General features: G+C 44.4%; 1 protein-coding gene across 2 annotated transcripts in view; it reads right to left on the bottom strand.

Moving 5' to 3' along the window:
• Positions 1-11,788: 11,788 nt before the first annotated feature.
• The window catches only part of SORL1 (sortilin related receptor 1), a 93,537-nt gene continuing 81,079 nt past the window's right edge, over positions 11,789-24,246 (bottom strand). For both annotated transcript variants that reach the window (XM_032229188.1, XM_032229189.1), the window contains 10 exons: positions 23,331-23,413; positions 21,838-21,934; positions 20,762-20,946; positions 20,260-20,379; positions 18,918-19,082; positions 17,340-17,514; positions 16,103-16,209; positions 15,060-15,252; positions 13,513-13,725; positions 11,789-11,958 (listed from right to left, as the gene is read on the bottom strand). In XM_032229188.1, coding sequence (XP_032085079.1) covers positions 11,891-11,958; positions 13,513-13,725; positions 15,060-15,252; positions 16,103-16,209; positions 17,340-17,514; positions 18,918-19,082; positions 20,260-20,379; positions 20,762-20,946; positions 21,838-21,934; positions 23,331-23,413 — 1,406 coding nt within the window. In that variant the 3' untranslated portion in view covers positions 11,789-11,890. The remainder of the gene's footprint in view (positions 11,959-13,512; positions 13,726-15,059; positions 15,253-16,102; positions 16,210-17,339; positions 17,515-18,917; positions 19,083-20,259; positions 20,380-20,761; positions 20,947-21,837; positions 21,935-23,330; positions 23,414-24,246) is intronic.

Here is a 24,246-nt window from a genome sequence, read left to right on the forward strand (position 1 = left end):
AGCCGGAGGGCCTCGTTCCAGTGGGACTGTATCATGACATGGAACGGGCTCACCATCTCAGCCCACTGAGCCTCCAGGCACCGGTACCTGGCCTTCCACTCCCGCAGGTCTTCCCTCCGCTTGGAAAGCCTATGTGAGGAGCTTCTGCTGAGCCTCCTTCTCGGTCAGATCCAATTTGAACTGAGCTGTTTTTGCCAATTCTCTCTCATGGCGGCTGCTTAGCTCCAGCAACTGCTTCCTGTTGGGGCCCTAAGGAGCCTGGGTGGGCAGGCAAGGAATGGCTGGGAGGGGAGGAGCGAGTCGAGGCTGGCAAGGCACCTCTCGACATGAGTGACATCGAGTTGCCCACGCCCACCCAGTCACATGACCACCTAGCCACGCCCACCCACCCAGTCATTAGGCAGATCATATTAGTGGTCCGCGGGATTTAAAATTATGAATTTAGTGGTCCCTGAGCTCCAAAAGGTTGGTGACCCCTGGCCTACCCTACCTTATATTTTCTGGATACTTTCAAAAATCTAGCGACAACCTGTTGATCAGATAAAATGTGAAATGCTACAGAAATGACTCCAATGATGCCCAACGAACCCCGCAATGTTTAAAATCTGGTTAGGAGGGAAGATCATCGTTTTTCCGGCTGCCACCATATCGTCAATACTATATCACGAAGACACATCGCGGCAAAAGCCCAAGTGTCTTCTTTGTGATTCAAGGTTTGTCTTCTAGCCTCATTGTCCTTCTCCTTTGACTTGGTAAATCTAATCTTCAAAGAGAAATCTAGACTTGGGCATCTCGGTCCAATATGTATATTCAGTTCCAGTCTGGTAATATTCCTTCCACAAAAGTCCTATTGTTAATGTCAACTTGGGAGCTCAAAGGGCTAACAGCTGTCAAAATGTGAATAGAGGATCTTTGGCTCTTTAAGAACTCGGCCTCTCGGTTTTTGCCGAGTATCATTAAATAATAATAATTTTTTTTAAAAAAAAAAAGCCGTACCCTTAATGCCGACTTCATTTAGATTGGGTTGGGTTAAACAAAATATTACAATAGCAAGAACTCATCTGGAACAAATAATTTTTGGAAGCCACCCAAAATATTTCTCACAGGGAAAGAGCAAAAGCAGAAGGGAGCAAAGTCCGTGCTGCCCCCTGGCGTAATCTGGTGGTGCTGCAACATTTCACAATGTTAATAATCCATATTTTGCTTGATCTGTGCTTTAAGCAAAGGCTATTCCCCACCACCACCACCCAAGAACAGACCCGAGGAAAAGGGGGTGCAGTCAGTACATTGTTGTACATGGAGCTCAAAATGGGCCTGTGAAAGGGAAAAGGAGGATTTACTTAATGGCTATGTGATTCACTTAATAACTGCAGGTATTGACAAGGAGGTTGAAATGGAGACCACATGGTTTTTTGGCAAAGCACTGACCCCCCCTCCCAGCATGTTGTCCCCCCAGCATGTGGGGGGGCATTCAGGGCGTCACATGTGCATGTGCAGGGGGATTCAAAATTTTTTACTACAGGTTCTGTGGGTGTGGCTAGATGAGCGAGGCAGGGGAAGGATACTGCAAAATCCCCTTTCCCTCTCAATCAGCTGGGACTCGGGAGGCAGAGAATAGATGGGGCGGGGCCAGCCAGAGGTGGTATTTACACAGTTCTCTGAACTACTCAAAATTTCCACTACCAGTTCTCCAGAACTGGTAACAACCTGCTGAATATCACCTCTGGTGCAGGGGTGTCACACGCGCATGCGTGGGGGGGTATGTGCAATGTGGCACGCACATTACATTTTGAGGGACCATATTAGTCTTGTTCTAGCACTTAGCAATCCTCTCAGCGGCCCTGCCCAAGGATTGATACTTCAATCCAGGGGTGAAATCCAGCATGTTCTCGGCAATCGGTAGCGGAAATTTTGAGTAGTTCGGAGAACCGGCAAATGCCACCTCTGGCTGGCCCCAGTGTGGGGTGGGAATGGAGACTTTGCAGTATCCTTCCCCTGCCACGCCCACCAAGTCACACCACGGCCACCGAGCCACGCCCACAGAACAGCAGTAAAAAAATATTTGAATTTCACCATTGTCTCAATCCTTCATCATCCTCAGTGCCTTTATTTTTCACAAGCAGCTTTTTAATTAAAAATAAATCAGAAATGCTACATATGCGAAATGGAAACCCACCAAAAACTGTTTCAAAGGGCGCCAGTTTTCCCCACTTTGCACATTTCAAGAGTTTTTATCCTAGACAGAAAAGCATTGTAATGTTATACTCTTGGCTGCAAAGTGGGTTGTTAAAAACACAGGTTGTGAGTCTTTTGAAAAACAGAGGGGATTGTGGCTTAGTTCTAAAAGATGATGTCTCATTTCTTTATTATTTTGTCCAACACGGACTGTAGTGAGGTTTTTAAAATAACGAGGTGGGCTATATATGTCTGTATGTAATTTAAACAATGAAATGAAGGTAGATTTGTATTAGATTCACATCTCAACGATACTTCATTGTTTAAATTGCTCGAATGACTTAAAACAACACACAAATCTAGATTTATTAATATGCATGGAAGACTAACTTAATAACACAGTACTGATTTCTGCCTTTCATAGCTCGGTTTATTTTTATTTTTTTTGCAGTAGAGAATTTTGCAGGAGATTTGAAGGAAAAGTAGCCACAGATAGATCAGGATAAAGGTAAAGGTTCCCCTGGCACATGCGTGCTACTCGTTCCTGACTCTAGGGGGCAGTGCTCATCTCCGTTTCAAAGTCAAAGAGACAGCGCTATCCGAAGACGTCTCCGTGGTCATGTGGCCGGCAGGACTAAATGCCGAAGGTGCACAGAACGTTGTTACCTTCCCACCAAAGATGGGCCCTATTTTTCTACTTGCATTTTTACGTGCTTTTGAATTTAGATTGGCAGAAGCTAAGTAACGGGAGCTCACTCCGTTACGCGGCGCTAGGGATTCGAACCGCCGAACTGCAGACCTTTCTCATCGACAATCTCAGCGTCTTAGCCACTGAGCCACCATGTCCCTTATAGATCAGGATAGACCTATGCAAAACCAAGAGGCGGAAGAAAGCAAATTCATTTCAGGTGGGCTGAATGAAATAGGCAAGTTGGATTGCCACATCTGGATAGGCAATAGCATGGTGACCTCACCATTTAGTGAAAAAGAAAGAAGAGAGAAAAAAAAGAAAAAGAATTCCTCCATTTTCTTGCAGCCACCATCCTAACGGTTATCCAGATGTTCGTAGCCCAGAGACGGTTGCCTTAAAAGTTAAATCCGAGATTCGAGACGTTTGTGTGCGCTGAGAAGTTGGTATTCCTAATCTTCAATAGCAGGGAGTGTTTTGACTTTAATTAGGAAGCACAAAAGCAGGCCCAAGGCTATTGGCACGGAGACGAGGTGCATCACATCTGCTTTTTGTCATTCCGGGTGGATTTTTTTTTTTTTTTTTGGCTTTTCTTCCTTTGCTCTTTAGCACCACCTGCCGGATTTGGCTGTCGAACTGGCCACTGGCCCAAGGAACACAATACCTCTTGGTCAACTCTGCAAGAGTTTTTCCCCTTTCGAAGGTCAAGCCTTTGTGTATGGTCCATTTCATTTTGGCTGTTTTTGTTAGGCAAGCTACGTTAGGATGCTATTCAGGAGAGAAAGAGAGAGACAGAGAGACAGACAGACAGACAGACAGACAGAGACAGAGAGAGACAGAGAGAGAGAGACAGAAAGAGAGTGAGTGAGAGAGAGACAAATGATAGAGATATAGACAGACATGATTGAGATAGAGATGACAGATATAAACAGAGATGATAGATACATAGATATAGATGATGATTGATAATAGATGATAGATGTGTGTGTGTGTGAGAGAGAGAGAGTATAAATAGACAAATGATAGAGATATAGACAGACATATGATTGAGATAGAGATGACAAATATAAATAGACAGATGATAGATATAATGACAATTGATAATAGTGAGATGATACATAAGATAGAAATATAGATAGACAGACAGACAGACAGACAGATAGATGATAGATAGATGATAGATAGATGATAGATAGATAGATAGATAGATAGATAGATAGATAGATAGATAGATAGATAGATAGATAGATAGATGTGTGTGAGAAAGGGATGGGAGAGAGAGGGGGGGGGAGAGAGAGAGAGAGAGAGAGAGAAATGATAGAGATATAGACAGCCGTGATTGAGATAGAGATGACAGATATAAACAGAGATGATAGATACATAGATATAGATGATGATGATTGACAATAGATGATAAATAGATGTGTGTGTGTGTGTGTGTGTGTGTGTGTGAGAGAGAGAGAGAGAGAGAGAGTATAGACAAATGATAGAAATATAGACAGACAGATGATTAAGATAGAGATGACAGATATAAATAGATATATAGAGATGATATAGATGATGACAATTGATAATAGTGAGATGATAAGATAGAAATATAGCTCGATCGATAGAGATAGATAGATGATAGATAGATAGATAGATAGATAGATAGATAGATAGATAGATAGATAGATAGATAGATGATAGATAGATGTGTGTGAGAAAGGGGTGGGAGAGAGAGGGAGGAGGAGAGAGAGAGAGAGATCAACAACGCAAGATAATTTTCAAGGTGGCCATGACCTTCAAGAGGCACCAGTCAAGAGCATGTTAGGCGCTGCAATCGGCAGTGTTTCACTTGGGTCTAAGTGTCAAAAGGCATCCTTGGAAGACAAACACAAGAGGTGAGATCTCAAGAGTCTGAACATGTAATTTTGCGTGTCTTTTGCACACTCAACCTGCTTATTGAATTCATCCACTTTGGGAGTTCAAGGAGCCCAAACAAAAACTCTTACCAACAATTTTGGTTCGTACAACAGGGATAATTGGAACAGCGGTCAGGTGTTAAAACACCCCAACCAAATACCTGCTTCTCAACAAGGTCAGCATGGCTAAGCTGTCCCTTCCTTCCTCCCCCCCCATAAGGAGGAACATTGTCTAGCCCAGGGGTCGGCAACCTTAAACACTCAAAGAGCCACAAAGGTCCTAACTGGAAGCCTCCTGTTCAATTCTGGAGCCGACCAGAAATCCGGTTTCCCCACCATAGAGTCTCCTCCTAGCGTGGCATCCTTTTTCTACCTGTCCTAACTGAAAGCCCTATCAATTGAGCTGACCAGAAAACCCGCCCCTTGCCATAGAGTCTCCTCCTTTCGCGCCCTGCTTCCCTCCCCCACTAACCAGAAGCTCCTTTCAGAATTGTGGTGCCGACTGGAGACAGGGAGCCGCAGCAGAGGGATGAAAGAGCCACATGCAGCTCCAGAGCCGCGGGTTGCTGATCCCTGGAATAGCCCAATGTACACATTCCAGTAGAGAGGGATGGGTTCCACCATGAGTCTGAAAGTTCAGAATACTAAAACTCTGGTCCCGGTGACCAACCCAGATTGGATCCTGTAACATTATCCTGGGGAAAGCAAGGATAAATCCTGAAGAACTAACAGAGGGACACCGTCTGTTTTCTATCCCAAAATATCACCTAGGTAATTAACCATTTTAATCCAAAAGGATCCTCCTCCAGGGTTCCATACGCCACCATATTTTCACCATCCCCAAAAATGTTGATGTGACTTGCTCGCCGTGAACAAACAGTCCACAGGATAAGTTGATTTCCTTCTCAATCCAGAGGAAGAGAAGGACTCCGGGCAATAACTAGAATTGAAACAAGATGAGACACTATCTCCCTTCATAGACAATTGAAGCACCATTCCAGCTTCTGGGATTATTATTATTTTTAAATAAAGGCCACCAATAGAGACGGAAGCAAATGTCAAGTTACAACAGCAATAGCACTTATATACCGCTTCATAGTGTTTTTACAGCCCTCTCTAAGTGGTTTAAAGAATCAGCCTCTTGTCCCCCCCACCCAACAATTTGGGTCCTCATATTATTGACCTCAGAAGGATGGAAGGCTGAGTCAACCTTGAGTTGGTTAGGATTGAACTGCTAGCAGTCGGCAGATGTGAAGCAATAGCACTTAGACTTATATACCGCTTCACAGTGCTTTACAGCCCTCTCTAAACTGTTTACAGAGTCAGCCTCTTGCCCGCCAACAATCTAGGTCCTCGTTTTACCCACCTCGGAAGGATGGAAAGGCTGAGTCAAACCTTGAGCGTGGGGAGATTTGAACTGCCAAACTGCAGGCAGCTGGAAGTCATCAGAAGTAGCCGAAACTCCTGCATTCTAACCATTGCACCACCGCGGCTCATTAGAATCATTGGATTAGAGAAGAGCTTATGGAAAATGGGGGTGAAGTACTTAATGAAGATCCATTTGGGTAGTACTTTAAAAGATGGTCTCGAGTTATTTGCCTTCATTCACGGAGAGGTTCTGAGACAGATCTGAAGGTTTAGGGCCAAAGTAGACAACTACGTTTCCCTCGCGCAAATGTTCTGGACTTCCACTGAATCAGCCTCATCAACCACAGATGATGCTAACGGATTGTAGATGACGTGATGCCAAGCCTTACCTCCTCTGATCTAATATACCCCACCTCCCGCCAACATCTATTTTCCTATTCCCCCCTCCACCTCCCCAGCTTCATCTGCGATAGAGGGAAGGAGGGCCAAAGCCCTCAGAAAAACAAGTTTGAAGAACAATTAAGTGTCCAAGGAGGCCCCAAAGCATCATACCGTTTGTGGAGCTTCAAAAGCACGGAAGGGTTTTAATCCCAGCCCAGAGTTTCCTTGAGTCTCCCAATGAGCCACCGAGGCTACCAAAACATCAACATCATTAGCCGTGGTGGCGCGGTGGTTAGAGTGCGGTACTGCAGGCTACTTCTGCTGCCTGCCGGCTGCCTGCAGTTTGGCAGTTCGAATCTCCTCAGACTCAGCCTTCCATCCTACCAAGGTGGGTAAAATGAGGACCCAAATGGTTGGGAGCAATAATGCCGACTCTGTAAACCGCTTAGAGAAAGCTGTAAAAGCACTGTGAAGCAACATATAAGTCTAAGTGCTGTTGCTATTTTCCTTTCTTCCTTCCTTCCTTTCTTCCTTCCTTCCTTTCTTCCTTCCTTCCTTTCTTCCTTCCATCCATCCATCCATCCATCCTTGCTTGCTTGCTTGTTTCCTTTCTTCCCTCCCTATGGTTAGAATGCAGTATTGCAGGCTAATTCTGCCAATTGCCAGGAGTTTGATTCTGACCGGCTGAAGTTTGACTCGGCCTTCCATCCTTTCGAGGTGGGTAAAATGAGGAGCCAGATTGGGGGCAAGAGGCTGACTCTGTAAACTGCTTAGAGAGGGCTGTAAAGCAGTATTAAGTCTAAGCTATAGACTATAGAAATATTGCTATTTCCTTCCTTCCTTCCTTCCTTCCTTCCTTCCTTCCTTCCTTCCTTCCTCAGTAGTTAGAATGCAGTATTGCAGGCTAACTGCCTACAGCCAGGAGTTCAATTCTGACCGGCTCAAGGTTGACTCAGCTTTCCATCCTTCCGAGGTGGGTAAAATTAGGAGCCAGATTGTTGGGGGGGGGGGCTAGAGGCTGACTCTGTAAGCAGCTTAGAGAGGACTGTAAAAGCACTGCAAAGCGGCATATAAGGCTAAGTGCTATTGCTATTATGCATAGCGATACATATTGTTTGTATTGACGTTTCCATGTCAACAAATAGAAAGTCCCGTTTCATAAAATATTGTTTGCGAAGTGGGGCTGTATCCCGAAACAGGAGCCGAGGTGGCGCAGTGGTTAGGGTGCAGTACTGCAGGCCACTTCAGCTGACTGCTATCTGCAGTTCGGCTGTTCAAATCTCACCGGCTCAAGGTTGACTCAGCCTTCCATCCTTCCGAGGTGGGTAAAATGAGGACCCGGATTGTTGTTGGGGGCGATATGCTGACTCTGTAAACCGCTTAGAGAGGGCTGAAAGCCCTATGAAGCGGTATATAAGTCGAACTGCTATTGCTATTGCTATAAACCCCTGAGGCTGCCTCCGCTTCTACAGACTCCAGACGAAGCAACAAGAGAAAAAAAAACCAGAACAAGAGAGAATTGTTGTACCATTTTTGTTTCGTTTTTGTTTTTGCATCTATGAACACGTGCAAAGTAATCTGCAGAAAACATTTAAGCCCTCGGTGTGACAACTTAGTAAGATTTTCATTCTACCCGCCTGACCTTTTTTTTTTTACTTTCTCACCAAGCATGAAAAAGTATTCAGAGATTTAAAAAATAGGCTGTGTTTGTGGTTTTGCTGCGGCAATAACGCCAGATTGCAACTACAGGAGACAGGAAAACAAAGTTTAGCGAAAAAATAGATTAAAGTGACGTGTCGCTAACCAACAATATGTGCATGACTTGAGAATTTGGAACTCTGATCAAAAAAGCAGATTTCCTAATAAATTAGTTGAACCGACCCAAAATAATAAAAAAAGAATAAACCCAGGAATTAAACCCCAACCCCTCCTATAAAACATAATATAAAGATCATTTTTGTCTTTCGGTCAATGTAAAACCTTCAGGAACCAACGATTCCTTCTCTCTTTATAGATATAGACATAATTATAGATTTCCTGAACATTTTTTTCTTAAATAACTTTCTTTCTTTCTTTTTTTTGCTTAGGAAAAAGAAACACACTAATGGAAAGAAAACCTGAAGATGGTTGAGATTGATCCTGAGAGAACGAGGTTGTTTCGAAGAAACTTCCATGAACCTGGGATATAGATTTTGAGCAAATGTCCCTGAAAAAACTACAGGGGTTTGTAGCAGCTACGTTTCAAAGAATGAAGATATCTCTCTCTCAGACAGACAGACAGACAGACAGACAGACAGGAATTAGGAAACTAAGCTGGGTAAGGAGTGGAGGATAATGGCATTTGTGACTTTACAATCAAAGCCCCATCCTTGACGCTAAGCTACCCATATTGTTCCATCTTCTCTGCTTCTATGATCTGGTCTTCATCCCGTAGAAAATGTCGTATCTTGTCTCATCTTGACTTCAATCTGGAATCAACTTCTTAAGAACATTTCGTAAGCGACTCAAGTCACGTTCCCCCCGGTAGGTGGGAAGATTTTGCTGACCAAAGGCTTCGTGCTTGAGGGCGCAGGGACAGGCCTCCAAACTTGGCCGCTTTTTAAGACTTGTGGACTTCCAACTCCCAGAATTCCTCAGCCGGCATGGAATTCTGGGAGTTGGAGTCCGTAAGTTTTAAAAGTTGCCAAGGTTGGGAGACCCTCAATGAAGGCCCATTGAGAAGGGAGCAGAGACCATCACATCTCTGGGGTTTTCTCTGAGGCTTCGTCAGGTTGGGATCTGGGACTTCGGTGTCCTCTTTCCAAACTGTGATTACTCTGCTTTAGGGTGTGTGTCAGAGGTGGGATTCGAATAATTTAACAACCGGTTCTCTGCCCTAATGACCACCCTGGGTAGGCATGGCTCAGTGGTCATGTGACTATGTGGGCGTGGCCAACTCAAAGTCACTCACATCAATGGGCGCTTCACCGTAGCTGTTACAGTGTAATAAGGGTTAACTGGAGAGGCAGTTTCTGTAAGCAGAGCAATAAAGATTAAACTAGAAACAACACCAGAATGTCTCCTTCCTGCCTTCCTTACAGGATTAGCCCTGTAAAGTGGAAAAAAAGCAAAAGGAGATTTCTTCCAACAACCGGTTCTCCCAACTGCTTGGAAAGTTAACAACCGGTTCTCCTGAATAGGTGTGAACCGGCTGAATCCCACCACTGGGTGTGCGTGGCTGTTTCTATTTATTTCCAGGATCCAAACTGAAGAAAATCATCAATGCTTGGTCTGAAATGATTCCAGAGAACCGAGAGAAGAGCGGATCCTTGATGCTCTCTAAGCTTGCTTGTTTTCCTGAAGACGTTTCCTTACCCAAACTAGATTGATGCTAGCACTGATGAGGTTACCTAGTCAGGGACCGAAACGTCTGCGAGAACACAAGTTAGCTCAGAGAGAACCAAGGGCCCCCTTGTGTCAGCCCTGAGCTACAAATATTCTTCTTTATTGGTACCGGAGAAGAGGGTCAGGCAATGTGCAACCTCTGGCTCAGCGCATCTTCAGAGCATTTTTCTCCTTCTTTTTTACCTTTTTTAAGGGATCTTACCTGTGCTTTGTGTTCAAGTGATCCGAAACTAGTGATGTTGTCGCCTTCTAAAAGGTGAGACTCTAAATCATCACTCAAGGAACAGAAGAAGAAGATCAGCATTTCCCCCCCCACAAGGTGGACAAACTAACGACTCCAGAGGATTCCCACAAATCTCTGAATGATATCTAGTCAACCAGCAGAGGTCAGACTAGAAATAAGGGACTGGCATCCTATGGCTGGCACGGACAACGATTCAACGATGTTCACCTTCTTCTTTGACTCATTACTTCATGGAGAAAAATTCTGCAGTGGTTTAACCCTGGAGACAATGAAAGTGGAAATACTCCTGTCCCGGGCGATGTCTATGGAGGCTCTCCTTCATCCAGGTCATGGTTGTCTCACACTTTGTTTTTTTCAAGAGGCAACTGGTTTTTCTTTGAAGACGTTTTCGCCTCTCATTCAAGAAGCTCCTTCAGCTCTTGGGAGGAGAAGCGGAACGTCTTCGAGGAGCTGAAGAAGGATGAGAAGCGAAGTGTCTCCAAAGACAAATCAGAAAATCCAGATGCCGGAATGATGGAGAGCCTCCGTAGACCACACAGGTCAATGGAGAACCTGATGAGGCCATACCATTTCATTAATGCACATTGCAAGGATGACAGGCTATCCTTCGGTTTCCATCTGACTTCTTCAAAGGCAGAAGAACAGTCCCAAGGTTTCAACTACCGTATTTTTTGCTCCATAAGACGCACCTGACCGATGCACTCCCGTTTTCCGCCTCTGCGTGTCCCCCCTTTGTGGAGATCGAAAACAGGGCATAGAGAGGCCAAAAATGGGATGCGTCCAGCCCAAAAACGGGGTATACGGAGGCCAAAAACGGGGCACACAGGCCAGAAATGGGATACATTGAAGCCAAAAATGTGGTGCGCGGAAGTCAAAAATGCGGCACACAGAGGGCAAAAATGGGATGCGTGGAAGCCAAAAATGGGGTGCATGGAGGCCAAAAATGGGATGTGTGGAGGCCAAAAATGGGATGTATGGAGGCCAAAAATGGGGCACACGGGCCAGAAATGGGACACATCGAAGCCAAAAACTTGGTGCGCGGAGATCAAAAACAGGGCACACAGAGGGCAAAAACGGGACACATCGAAACCAAAAATGGGGTGTGCGGAGGCCGAAAACGTGGCACACAGAGGCCAGAAATGGCATGTGTCGAGGCCAAAAACGGGGTGTGCAGAGGTCAAAAATGGGGCACACAGAGGCCAAAAGTGGGACGCGTCGAGGCCAAAAACAGGGTGCGCGAAGCCAAAAAGAGCCGGCAGATGGGGGCCGGTGGGTGGGCGGGGCTTCGCTCCGATGGACGCACAGGTATTTCCACCCACTTTTGGGAGACAAAAAAGTGTGTCTTATGGAGCGAAAAACATGGTACGCACAAGTTCTCAGAGGATCAAAGTCATTGCCAATGGGAAAGACCTCAGAATCAAAGCTGTGCTCAGGAAGCATTCAGACTAAATTGAAGGTTTGGAAAGGGAGAAGAAGAAGGGAAAAAACCCAACCACAGAAATACTCGCTACATCCACCTGATTTGAAATTTCACAGCCGTGTTGCTACAAAGTGTAATCGTCATTTTTTTGTTTTGTTTTGTTTTCTTTTTCAGCCGATACAAAAATAATGTATTGCAACTCAAAAGTGCTTTTTAGTTTTCTTTTTTAAAATAAACAGTTGACTTTTTTTTTCTTTATCAAATAAAATATTTACACCATTATTATTATTATTATTTTTGCTCTTTCCGGAAACCAGAAACGTTCTTCACGCTATTACCATGGGGACGTCATCTGAAAAACCCGTGATCATTGCGGCTTCGTCGTCTTCATCGCCTGGGAAATCAAGGCACAAGGTTTACGCTGACACATAGTGACCATGAGACACATTCAAGGCATGAAGAAGTGTGGAGGTGGGCCTGAAGGATCACGTCCTCACCGTGATCCATAGAACCATCAGTTTTGGAAAAGCCCAATACAAGATGGCGAACGCAGGAGGGATTTGAAGATTAGTGCAATGTGTGGTCTAATCTGTGGACTGGGGTCTTTTTTATATTACCTGTTACATATATATTATGATTGGATGTTGGGTCAATATGATTATCAGATAAGAGATCCCCTCACCTGAAATGTTTGTTCATTTAATATAGTATTCTGGTTAAATAGGGATGAGGAAGCTTATAACTATTTGTAGACCCGTTATGTAAAGGGGGGGGGATTATCTATCTATCTATCTATCTATCTATCTATCTATCTATCTATCTATCTACCTACCTACCTACCTACCTACCTACCTACCTACCTACCTACCTACCTACCTATCTATCATCTGTCTGCCTATCTATTTAACTATTATCAATCTACCTTCCTCTTCATCATCATCTATATGTATCATCTCTCTATTTCTCTATATCTATCCTCTCTCTCTTCTCAATCTATCTTCATCATCATCTCGCTATGCACCATCTCTCTATCTATCATTTCTCTCTCTCTCTCTCTCTCTCCAATCTATCTTTATCTATATCTATGTATCTATCTATCATTTATATCTGTCTATGCCTGCCTGCCTGCCTGCCTGCCTCTATCTAATCTATCTATCTATCTATCTATCTATCTATCTATCTATCTATCTATCTATCATCTATCTATCTATCTATCTATCTATCTATCTATCTATCTATCTACCTACCTACCTACCTACCTACCTACCTACCTACCTATCATCTGTCTGCCTATCTATTTATCTATTATCAATCTACCTTCCTCTTCATCATCTATATGTATCATCTCTCTATTTCTCTATATCTATCCTCTCTCTCTTCTCAATCTATCTTCTTCATCATCTCGCTATGCACCATCTCTCTATCTATCATCTCTCTCTCTCTCCAGCTCCCTCTCTCTCTCATCAATCTATCTTCATCAATATCTATGTATCATCTATCTATCATTTATATCTGTCTCTGTCTATATCTCTATCTGTCTATGCCTGCCTGCCTGCCCCCCCCTCTCTCTGTCTTATCTATCCATCTATCATCTATCTATCTATCTATCTATCTATCTATCTATCATCTATCTATCTATCTATCTATCCATCCATCCATCCATCCATCCATCCATCCATCCATCCATCCATCCATCTATCATCTATCTGAAAAGCCCAATGAAGCTACTTAATCCAAACTCTCCAATCTAAATAAAGGAACCCAAATTGAATCATTGAATCATTCATTCATTCACCACCCAACTCCAATGGACGCTGGAGATGGCTGCAGTGGAAATTTACCAAGCTAATTATTAATACTCAGTCCAGGTAGAGCAGGCACATTCTGAAGGCTTGTTGTAAATCCAGCAGTGCTTCTGAATTCCACCTAAGACTTGGACCTCACTTACCTAAGTCGTCCCCAGAGGAGAAGACGGCGGAGCCCAGTCGGGAGTTATAGTGACTGTTGGCAAAAGCCGTGAAGCTATTTTGAAGTCTTCGATGCCTCATGTACAAGACCACAAACCCAACGCCCACTGTCACTAGTAAGAGGAACAAGACGGGCACCACAATGGCAGCAACATCCTTAGATTTGCCCAATAGGGACGCACTGGCATCACCATCTACAGAAAGAGGAAAGATAGGAAAGATGGGAAGAGGAAAAGATGAAAGAATAGAACTCACGAAGACTCACTTGACACCAAGAAGTTCTCAGAATAAGGCCAAAGTCATTCTCAACCTGCGATTGTTGAGCAGAAGATCTGACATTGGCCAACTGGAAAAAAATATATGAACATGAGGAAGGATCTAAACTCATCTCTTTCTTTCTTTCTCTCCCTCTCTTTCGTATCTCACATCTCTCTTTCTCTCTCATCTTTCTCTCTCTCATCTCTCTTTCTCTCTCATCTCTTTTCTCTCGCTCACTCACTTCTCTCATCTCTCTATCTCTCTTTCTCTCATCTCTTTCTCTCATCTCTTTTCTCTTTCTCTCATCTCTCTCTCTTTCTCTCTCTCTTTCATATCTCACATCTCTCTTTCTCTCTCATCTTTCTCTCTCGCATCTCTCTCTCTTTCTCTCTCATCTCTTTTCTCTCTCTCACTTCTCTCATCTCTCTATCTTTCTCATCTCTCTCTCTCTCATCTTTTCTCTCTCTCATCTCTCTCTTTCTCTCTCATCTCTTTTTTTCTCTCTCTCTCACTTCTCTCATCTCTCTATCTCTCTTTCTCTCATCTCTTTCTCTCTCATCTTTTCTCTCTCACTCACTTCTCTCATCTCTCTCTTTATCTCTCTCATCTCTTTTCTCTTTCTCTTATCTCTTTTCTCTCTCATCTCTCTTTCTTTCTCATCTCTCTTTTCTCTCTCATCTCTTTCTCTTTCATCTCTTTCTTTCTCTCTCTCATCTCTCCTTCTCTTTCTTTCTCTCATTCTCCCTTTTCTCTCTCTCTCATCTCTTTTTCTTTCTCATCTCTTTCTCATCTCTCTTTTCTCTCTCATCTCTCTCCCTATTTCTCTCTCATCTCTCTTTCTCTTTCTTTCTCTCTTTCTCCCTTTTCTCTCTCTCTCTCTCTCTCTCTCTCTCTCTCTCTCTCTCTCTCTCATCTCACGGGCCAGCCAGTGTCTTGGGGCAGAGCGAAAGTCGCATGTCTCCCAGTCGCGCAGCACCAACAAGGACCAGAAGAAACGCCCGCAACACCCAGCAAGAGATGAAGCTTTGCTCCCGCTCTGGAATATGGAGCGAATCTCCAACACCTGCCCTTCCCTTCTCAGGCCAGGCGAAAAGAGGGAGAGGGAGGGGATGGGGGAGGGCTGGTCCAGCCAGTGGTGGGTTCAGCTGACAGGAAGCCACAGCAGCCTCTCCCTCTCTCTCTCTGCTATTTTGGGGGGGTCCAAACAAAGATGGAGAAGTGGAGAAGCTGCCCAGAAGTGACAACAAGGAGATGGAGACATTCCTCCTACCTCTTCCCAACTCACTGTAGAGAAGAGTTGCAGGCTCTCCGCACATCTGCCCACTATAGAGGCATCTTGCTTGCACCGTGAAGGAGTAATTGTGGCCGGCCTTCAGGTGGGAAACCTTGAAGACATTCTCTGTCGTGTTCCCCAGGTACGACGTGGTATTGGTCCCACTGTCAAACATTCGCACCTCATACCCCTGAAAGAACAAGTTATTTCAAGGTGAATGGAAATATTTAGAACCAGTGCTGACAACCCAGCATTGCCCCGGTATTTATTTATAGGGGGGAAATGTTCGGATCTGGGCATGGCTAGTCTAGTGAAGAGAAGGACCAGGGAAGACATGTTAGCATGTTCCAATATTTGAGGGGCTGCCACGCAGAGAAGGGGGTTAAGCTATTTTCCAAAGCATCTGAAGGCTGGATAAGGAATAATGGATGAAAACTGACCAAGAAGAGATTCAATCTGGAAACAAGGAGGAACTTTCTGACGGTGAGAACAATCAACCGATGAAACAGAAGTTGCCTTCAGAAGTTGTGGGAGCTTCATCACTGGATGCTTTCAAGAAGAGATGGGACTGCCATTTGTCAGAAATGGTGTAGGGTCTCCTACCTGAGGCAGGGGGTTGGGCTAGATGACCTACAAGGTCCCTTCCAACTCTGTTAATCTGTTATCTAACTGTCAGCGTTCCAAGCATCATGTAGAATTAAATCAGAGTCCAAGGCAAAATGATCCTTAAAGTTCCAATTTAATAAAGCAGACACCTTAGCACATTTAAACAAATAATAATACTGCATTGCACAAAGAAAGCGATTTTGTTTTGGATTTCTTCTGTTACTTAACCCCTGATGGTGTGATGTGCCACTCATGCTTTGTATATGAGTCCTGCGCAATGTAAATAAACCAACAAACCACCATTTAGGCAACTGTGGCTTGGCGTGCTGTGTGAATGCAACCAATTTGCATGCAACCCTAGGAATCCACTGGAAGGTCGAATAAAATGCAGTGGCGATTGGAAAGAGTGTCATTGTAACACAACTGCCACCTACCCGGGTTTCATTAAATTTGCTTTCTTTCAAGGCTAAACTCTTCCAAAACAACAGGATGTGGTCATTTTCTGGTATAATCTTTAAAGCATCAGGTGCAGCCAAGGATACTGAAACAAACATTGGAGAGACAGGTGGATATACGACAGGTAAATGTAATAGCAACTTCTTAGTAAATGCAGGGGGGGGAAGACCCATTGAATTCAATGGGGCTCACCGGGGGTGGAGCTGCTGGAGGTTTGCAGAGGTTCAGGAGAACCTCTAGCTAAGATTCTGTGCAGTTCGGAGAACCCCCAAATCCCACTCATGGCTGGCCCTACCAGGGATGGGTTCCAGCTTCTTTTACTGCCAATTCGCCCAGGGATGCGCACTTGATGCACGCTACACGTGCATGCATAGAAGCAAAAAACAAAATGGTGGCACCGATAGAACACGTTTGGTCACGTGTCCGGCCGAGCTACTACCTACAATAAGATTGCACAGGTTGGCCCTCCTCCGGGTGCCGTAGACCGGTCAATGCCGGCTGGCGGCCCCCCGAGGGAGGGCCTTCTCTGTAGCTGCACCGGCCCTGTGGAACGATCTACCCATTGAGATCCGGACCCTTACCACTCTGCCGGCCTTCCGTAAGGCGACCAAGACCTGGCTGTTCCGGCAGGCCTGGGCCTGTTGATTAATATCCAGCCCCACTTAGACTGAATGGATGGTGTACCAATTTTAATAATTGTATCTTTTCTTAACTTTTAAAATGTTTTTATCTTGCTTGTGAGCCGCCCAGAGTCCCAATCGGAGTGGGCGGCATACAAATTTTATTAAACTGAAACTATTATTATTAAACTGAAATACTCGGTCGAACCAGTCCGAACCGGTAGGGACCCACCTCTGGGCCCCGTCCACCCCACCTTGCCCCTCCCAGAAGTCCCCATGCAGCCCATTTTGGATGTAGGTAAGAGGAGGGCATGTGCGGAGGCTTGGGAAGGGTGAAAAACGGGCCTACCGGAAGTTCGGGAAGCCCGGGGAGGCCATTTTCGCTCTCCTGGAGGCTTGAGAAAAGCCCCCGGAGCCTGGGGAGGGCAAAAATGCCTCCGACTTGGTGCAGAATGCCGACTCGGCCATGCCTACCATGGCCACGCCCACCCAGCAACCAGGCAGAGAATCCCTTGCTAAAACTTTTGAAGCCCACCCCTTCAAAACATCATCATGCTCTGGATGATGTTCAGCCCTTAGGCCAAAATGCTCTTACCTGTGTTGATTTTCAAACTAGCTTCTTTGCTCATGTTTCCTAGCTGTATAACGATGTGATATCTTCCACCGGGATCAAGTTTCTTGATGGTATATTCCACCGTGCTGTTTCGGGTTTTCACCTTGTAGTTTCGATCCGTCTTTCTTATTAAGTCTTTCACAGCCACCGCGTACAGCTGGGGAGAAGCAAAAGTGGAGACTCAGGACAGGGGAGAGGCAGTTTGTCCTTCAACGTCCAACACAAAATAGGGTATTCTGGTTGAAGCATCATTTTAGGACATTGCCTTCCAACATTGACAACTTCAAGAGGTATGGACTCAGACGTGGGTTCCTACCAGTTCGCACTTATTCGGTAGAACCAGTTCGTCAAATCTACCGAACCGGTTAGAAGAGGTTCCACCAGTGGACCCGGAATGCAGGCCACACCTACAGAAGAGGTTCCAAAAATTTTTGAAACCCACCACTGTATGGATTTCTACTCTCGGAATTCCCCAGCCAGGAAGTCGATGCATCTTAAAATTGACAAGGTTGAAAGACTCTGCTTTATGGAAAAAAGAGATCCATTGTCTGAAAAAAGCTAAATCTCACCTAGGACAGTATTGATCTTGGGTTAATTAAATAATTAACCTTGAAATCAAAAGCTAGCATCCTATGTTGGCACTACAGTTCCATGTTTACGGGTTTCAGGGTTCCATGTTTATGGATCAGATCACCAAGCAGGGTCTGGTATTCTACTGTTCTGAGCCAGGCTTCCTTAGAAAGCAAGAAGTCTTGGTCCCTGCAAAACCTTTTTTTATTTACACGACTGTGAATTCCTTTCATTCACAGTCAGCAAAGCTTTAGCAAACAGTCTTTCAGAGGAATGTTTATCTACACGCACCTTATCTCGTTTGGAGCGATGCCAGATAACTAGTTTCCAAACTCAGGGCAAAGCAAATCTTGGCACAGAGTCTCTTATAATCACAAGCAGAACTTTCCAGACCGAAGGAACGAATTGCAAAAGCCCCCTCCCCATTTGTTCCTCTTTTATTTCCTATGGGAGGGACCAATCACCTCCAAGGTGTGGCTTTACTCTTAAGTTGACCCTGCTTTCTTAGTTCTTGTTTTGTGGCAGCTCTGTGCATGCGCACACTGGGAACAGGCTCCAGCTGTTCCTCTGCCTCACTGCTGTCTAGCTCCCTCTCTGCTTCCGACGCAGAGCCCTCGTCTGAGCTTTCCTCAACCCCCAGGACTGGCCCATCTTCCTCCCCAACCTCCTCACTGTCCGACTCTGCTGCCAGCTCTGCTGGCCACCGGTGGGCCTTGTGAGGACCACAGAGAACAAGGTCCCTCAGTGAAATGCAGGCAAACCCAAGCAACAGTGAATGCATCTTCCCCAGATGGGTGATGACCTCAAAACAATAATTCTATTTAATCTATCAAGGCTAACCATGCTCCAAAGTCTTCTCATTGGCAATTATGAGGTTGGACATATTTCCTGTCCTAAGCACTTATCAAAATTATAATCATGATTCCCCCCCCCCAAAACCATATGTAGAGTCAATGTTGGGCCAAGGATGGACTGGCGCAACCCTCTTACCATATCTTGATCTGGGGAATCGTAAGGCGACTCCCATTTAATGATTGCAAATGTTTTCGATAGGTGGACAGCGTGAAGGTGTCGCGGGGGAAGGCGATTGTCAGGAATCATCTTCACAACAATATAATCTGAGGGTGGACCTTGGTACGGAGAAATAACTCGCACCTGGAGGAAGCGAGATATCAGTAGAGCAGGGATCAGCAACCTTAAACATTCAAAGAGCCACATAGGTCCTAACTGGAAGCCTCCTGTTCAATTCTGGAGCTGACTGGAAATCCGGTTTCCCCACCATAGAGTCTCCTCCTAGTGCGGCATCCTTTTTCCTCTACCTGTCTGAAAGCCCTACCAATTGTGGAGCTGACCGGAAAACCCGCCCCTTGCCATAGAGTCTCCTCCTGGCTTCCGCTCCCCACCCCCAACTGGAATCTCCTCTCAAAATTTTGGTGCCGACTGGCGACAGGGAGCCGCAGGGGAGAGATGAAAGAGCCACATGTGGCTCCAGAGCTGCAGGTTGCTGGCCCCTGCAATAGAGCAATTCATTCCTGAAAAGCACAATGTGGATTTTCCAGATCACGAAGCTTAGCCTGAATCTAACCGACATGAACTGGTTTATTTTCTTTGCAAACTCATGGTTTCCATTCTTTCATAACTTGCGTTCCACCAATCACTCAATCAAAGAACTCGAATCCCATCATGATAGGTAGAAAAAAACTCACTCTAAGCTAAGAGAGCATGTTGGACAAATTATGATTAAACTACAGCTTAGCACAGGGTATGACCCCACCCAGACATCTGATTGAAGGATCCTACAGGAACAACTTTCAAATCCCCTCTCTCATCTGTATTTACCATATTTTTCAGCGTATAAGACGCACCTTTTTCCCTCAAAAAAGAGGGTGAAAATCTGGGTGCGTCTTATACATGGAATACAGGATTTTTTTGCCCCTCGAAACTCCACCCCTTTGCAAAAATGGTCGTGCATAGCCTTTAGGAGGCTTCCAGAGTGCTCCTGGGGGCCGGGGAGGGCAAAAATGAGCAAAAAACGGGCATCTTTTTGCTCATTTTTGCCCCCCCCCAACCCCCAGGAGCACTCTGGAAGCCTCTTAAAGGCTATGCATGCCCCTTTTTGACAAAAAATGGGCCCGTTTTCGTGAAAAATGGGCCATTTTGAGGAGGTCCGCGGAGTCGTCGTCCCCCATATTTTTTTTTCAATTTGCTTCTTCAAAAACTTGGTGCGTCTTATACTCCGGTATGTAAAATACGGAGTATAATACGGTAAATTGCAGTAAGTTACGTTTCTGTAGAAATTGCCAAAAGGAATTAATTGAATGTCCATCCTTACCAGGAATAAGTACTGCTCATCCCTGTTAACAATCACGGTCATATTGTGGAGAGCTGTAGTCGCATTGCTAGGATTCCGGTAGAGTTCCAGGAAAGACGTGGCATAAAATATGCCATATATCTGGCCCGGGTAGAGATGAAATAAGGAAGAATTAATAAACATGCTAATTCTGCGGTTCTGGGAATAACGTCCCGGAATCCTTTAGCCCAGTGGTGGGTTCCTACAAGTTCAGACTGGTTCGGCTGAACCGGTAGTGGTAGTGGCAGCCTGGATTGCTGGAACCGGCAGTGACCGAGGCCTGCCATGCCCCGGAACCGGTTCTCTATGGCACCGCCATCTTGTTTTTTGGTTCTGCACATGCACAGAACAATTTAATTTCCACTGCACATGTGTGCATGGTGCACACATGAGCGAACTGGCAGTAATGCCTGCCTGCTTTAGCCCCTGGGTTTTCAAACATTTTCAGTCCATGGGATGAATCAAAGAAATCGCGATTTTTTACCACATTCCTTGGCCCGCTCCAGTTGCATTCGACGGCTGTCTGGTTGACCGCTTTGGCCTTCAAGCTGGGGGGGAACGGCCGCGTGCCACGGGTCACCACGTGCGCAAAAGAGAGTGGGCTGTCCCCCAGTTCCGTCTTCGCCCAGGCGGAAATTTCATATGCCGTCTGAGCAGTCAAATTCCTCACTGGGGAAGAGAGAAGAAATTCCCTGTCAGTGAGAACCATGAATTTGTGGGGAAAAAAATTCCTCCAGAAGTTGCTCCAACACTGGAAGTTGTTAAGACAATTTGGATAACCATTTGTCTGAAATGGTAGATGGTTTTCCACCTGAGCAGGGGGTTGGACTAGAACACCTCCAAGGTCCCTTCCAACTCTGTTAATCTATTCTGTTCTGTTCTTTTCTGTTCTACTCTACTATTATTTTTTCCTTTCCATTCCATTCTATTCCATTATTCTATTCTATTCCATTCCATTCCATATTCTATTCTATTCTATTCCATTCCATTCCATTCCATATTCCCTTCTATTCTATTCCATTCTATTTCATTCCATTATCTATTCTATTCCATTCCATTCTATTTCATTATTCTATTCTATTCTATTCTATTCTATTCTATTCTAAGGTAAAGGTTCCCCTCCCACATATGTGCTAGTTGTTCCCGACTCTAGGGGGCAGTTCTCATCTCCATTTCAAAGCCAAAGAGCCAGGGCTGTCCGAAGACGTCTTCGTGGTCATGTGGCCGGAATGACTAAACGCCAAAAGCGCACAGAACACTATTCTATTCTATTCTCTTCTATTCTCTTCTATTCTATTCTATTCCATTATCTATTCCATTCCATTCCACTCCATATTCTATTCTATTCTATTTTATTCCATTCCATTCAATATTTCATATTCCATTCTATTCTATTCCATTCCATTATCTATTCTATTCTATTCCATTCCATATTCTATTCTATTCCATTCACTTTTCAGCACAATAAAAGGATTTGATTCGATTCAAGAGTCCCTGGTTAAGGGTCTCTTGGGGACTGGATCTCCCTGTTCCCTGGTAGTTTTGCTCAGATCATCTTACCTGTTTGAGCGGACTTCCCTCCATCTACAAAGAACGATCTTTTTTCTTGTCGGTGGGTGTCAAAAGTCCAGAAGATTTTCACCACGTAGCCGTTCACCTGTCAACCAGCAGCACGAAATGTGCAAGACGGGCAGATAAAATAGCTGATAAATTTTTTTTTGGGGGGGGGGTGTTGTTTTATGTGAGTGAACAAAAAGAACCCCATCACCAAACGGCCATTTGAGAAGGCAGAAACAAAGGCAAAAGAGGTTTGACTTCTTCTATTTGCTCAAGGAATGGGCCTGGCCCTTGACATACAGTATATCTGAGAAAAATTAATACAGGCAAAAGAGAAAGGATTATTGTGAACAGAAGTGAAAAGTGGGTGAAATCAAGGAAGGAAACCTATTTTGGCTCTTTAAATTCTGGCCAATATTCAATAATGTATTTATGTAGAACTAGCTGATAACCTGACTGTCAGGCCTGCAATTATATTCCTTTTAGGATATTTGGCCTGCCACACTTTCTCTCGTTTCATTATGCTGTTTCATTAGTATAGTTGATGGGAGGGGGGAATAGACAGGAGTGAGATTGTATTGTTTTCATTCTTTACTAGAAGCCAAGGTCATCTTTGGTCTCCGCACTTTTACACCTGACCTGAAGCAGCTGGGTGGAGATGACAGCGTGGAAGAAGAAGATTGGACCATGTGATGGATTTGTGGGCTTGGGGACAAGTTCATGAACTTTCATCTGGGTGGGAATCTGATGTAACATCCAGAATTGGGATTACACAAATGTGCTAAGATGTCTGCTTTATTAAATTGGAACTTTAAGGATCGTTTTGCCTTGGACTCTGATTTAATTCTACATGATACTTGGAACGCTGACACTGACGTTGCCCAAGTATTTATTTATAGGGGGAACATGTCCAGACCAAAAGTAATTTCTAATTTTGGATTTCCCCCCTTACCAGAGGGAGCCCCCTTGTGGAGTACTCTGAAGCTAATACCATGGCAACTCCACTGCGCTGTACAGTAGAAGCCATTTTACAGCAGTACAGTAGAAGCCATTTTAAGGCACAACAGGCTGTATCTTAACATAACATACACCTCAAGGGGTGTTAGGGGTGTCTTACCCCCATAGTATTTGTTTCCAGGGCATATGTCATCTGTGTACCAAGTTTGGTTGAAATTGCTCGAGGCGTTCTAGAGTTATACTGGAACACACACACACACACACACACACAGCCATTTTTATATGTATAGGTTGGTATAATTAAACAATCTCCTGCTCAGGAGTTGTAAACTGGTACTATAAACACCAAACTGCACCCACACACATAAACACACACTAGATAATTTCTCCCCTTCCTTTCCCAAAATTCTGTTTTATTTTTTATTTTCGATTGCTCCCACTTAAGGAAAGCTGTTCAGGGTGCAACTTTTTTTGGGGGGGGGAATCAACCTTACAGATAGTTAAAAGTGCAGCAGTTAGAAAGAAAGACTATGCCTCACCTGAATGTTGGCATCTAATCTGAGGGTAAAGCTTATGGAGTTTTCATCGTAATTATCAATATGGATCGTAGGAGGTGGAATAACTGAATGGGATCAAAAGAGAGAGAGAAAGAGGCATGAGATTTAACACTGATAGCATTTCTAGTACCTAGGAAGGTAGTTTTACCCTCATTGTTCTCATCTTCCCTATTGCCTATCTCCTTATCTTCTATGGATATATAAATATACATATACAAGAGAGTGATTGGCACAAGAAACCATTGGTTGCCCTCCAACACTACTGGATGACATCGCCAGGCCTTGCTGCTTTAGCAGAATAAAGAAGATACTCAGAGACCATTCACACCCTGGTCAGTGTCTCTTCGCACTTCTACCATTGGGCAGAAGACATCGAAGGATAGCCAGCCAAAGAAATAGGTTTAAAAACAGTTTCTATCCTTGGGCTGTCAAACTCATAAACACAACCACAATCACTCCATGCGCACACAGAAACGTATGACTAGTTTCTCTTTTTTCTTTTCTTTTCCCCTAATTACTTGCATTGGGATTATTCATTATACTATTTGTGTTGTTTGTATTTCTTGTCATGGATTGCACCAGTGAGGCTAAAACCAATTTTGCTGTATTTCTTTTGTACAATGACAATAAAGGCTATATATACTATATATACAAATATGTGTGTGTGTGTATGTATACAGTGTGTGTGTGTGTGTGTGTGTGTGTGTGTAAGCTATTTAACTCTCGTCTGCTAGCCATACCCTTGCTGGGATTCGAATTTAGGCTGTCTTTACATATTAGGCAGTTATATTAACCTCTAAGCCACAAGCTCTCCTCCCTTATCAGCTGAGCCAGGGGAATGATTGTTTTGTCAAAGCACTTTATATACATACACCTTCCCATTATACACACACAAATA

This window comes from Thamnophis elegans, chromosome 13, assembly GCF_009769535.1.
Source record: "Thamnophis elegans isolate rThaEle1 chromosome 13, rThaEle1.pri, whole genome shotgun sequence".
Taxonomy (NCBI): Eukaryota; Metazoa; Chordata; class Lepidosauria; order Squamata; family Colubridae; genus Thamnophis; species Thamnophis elegans.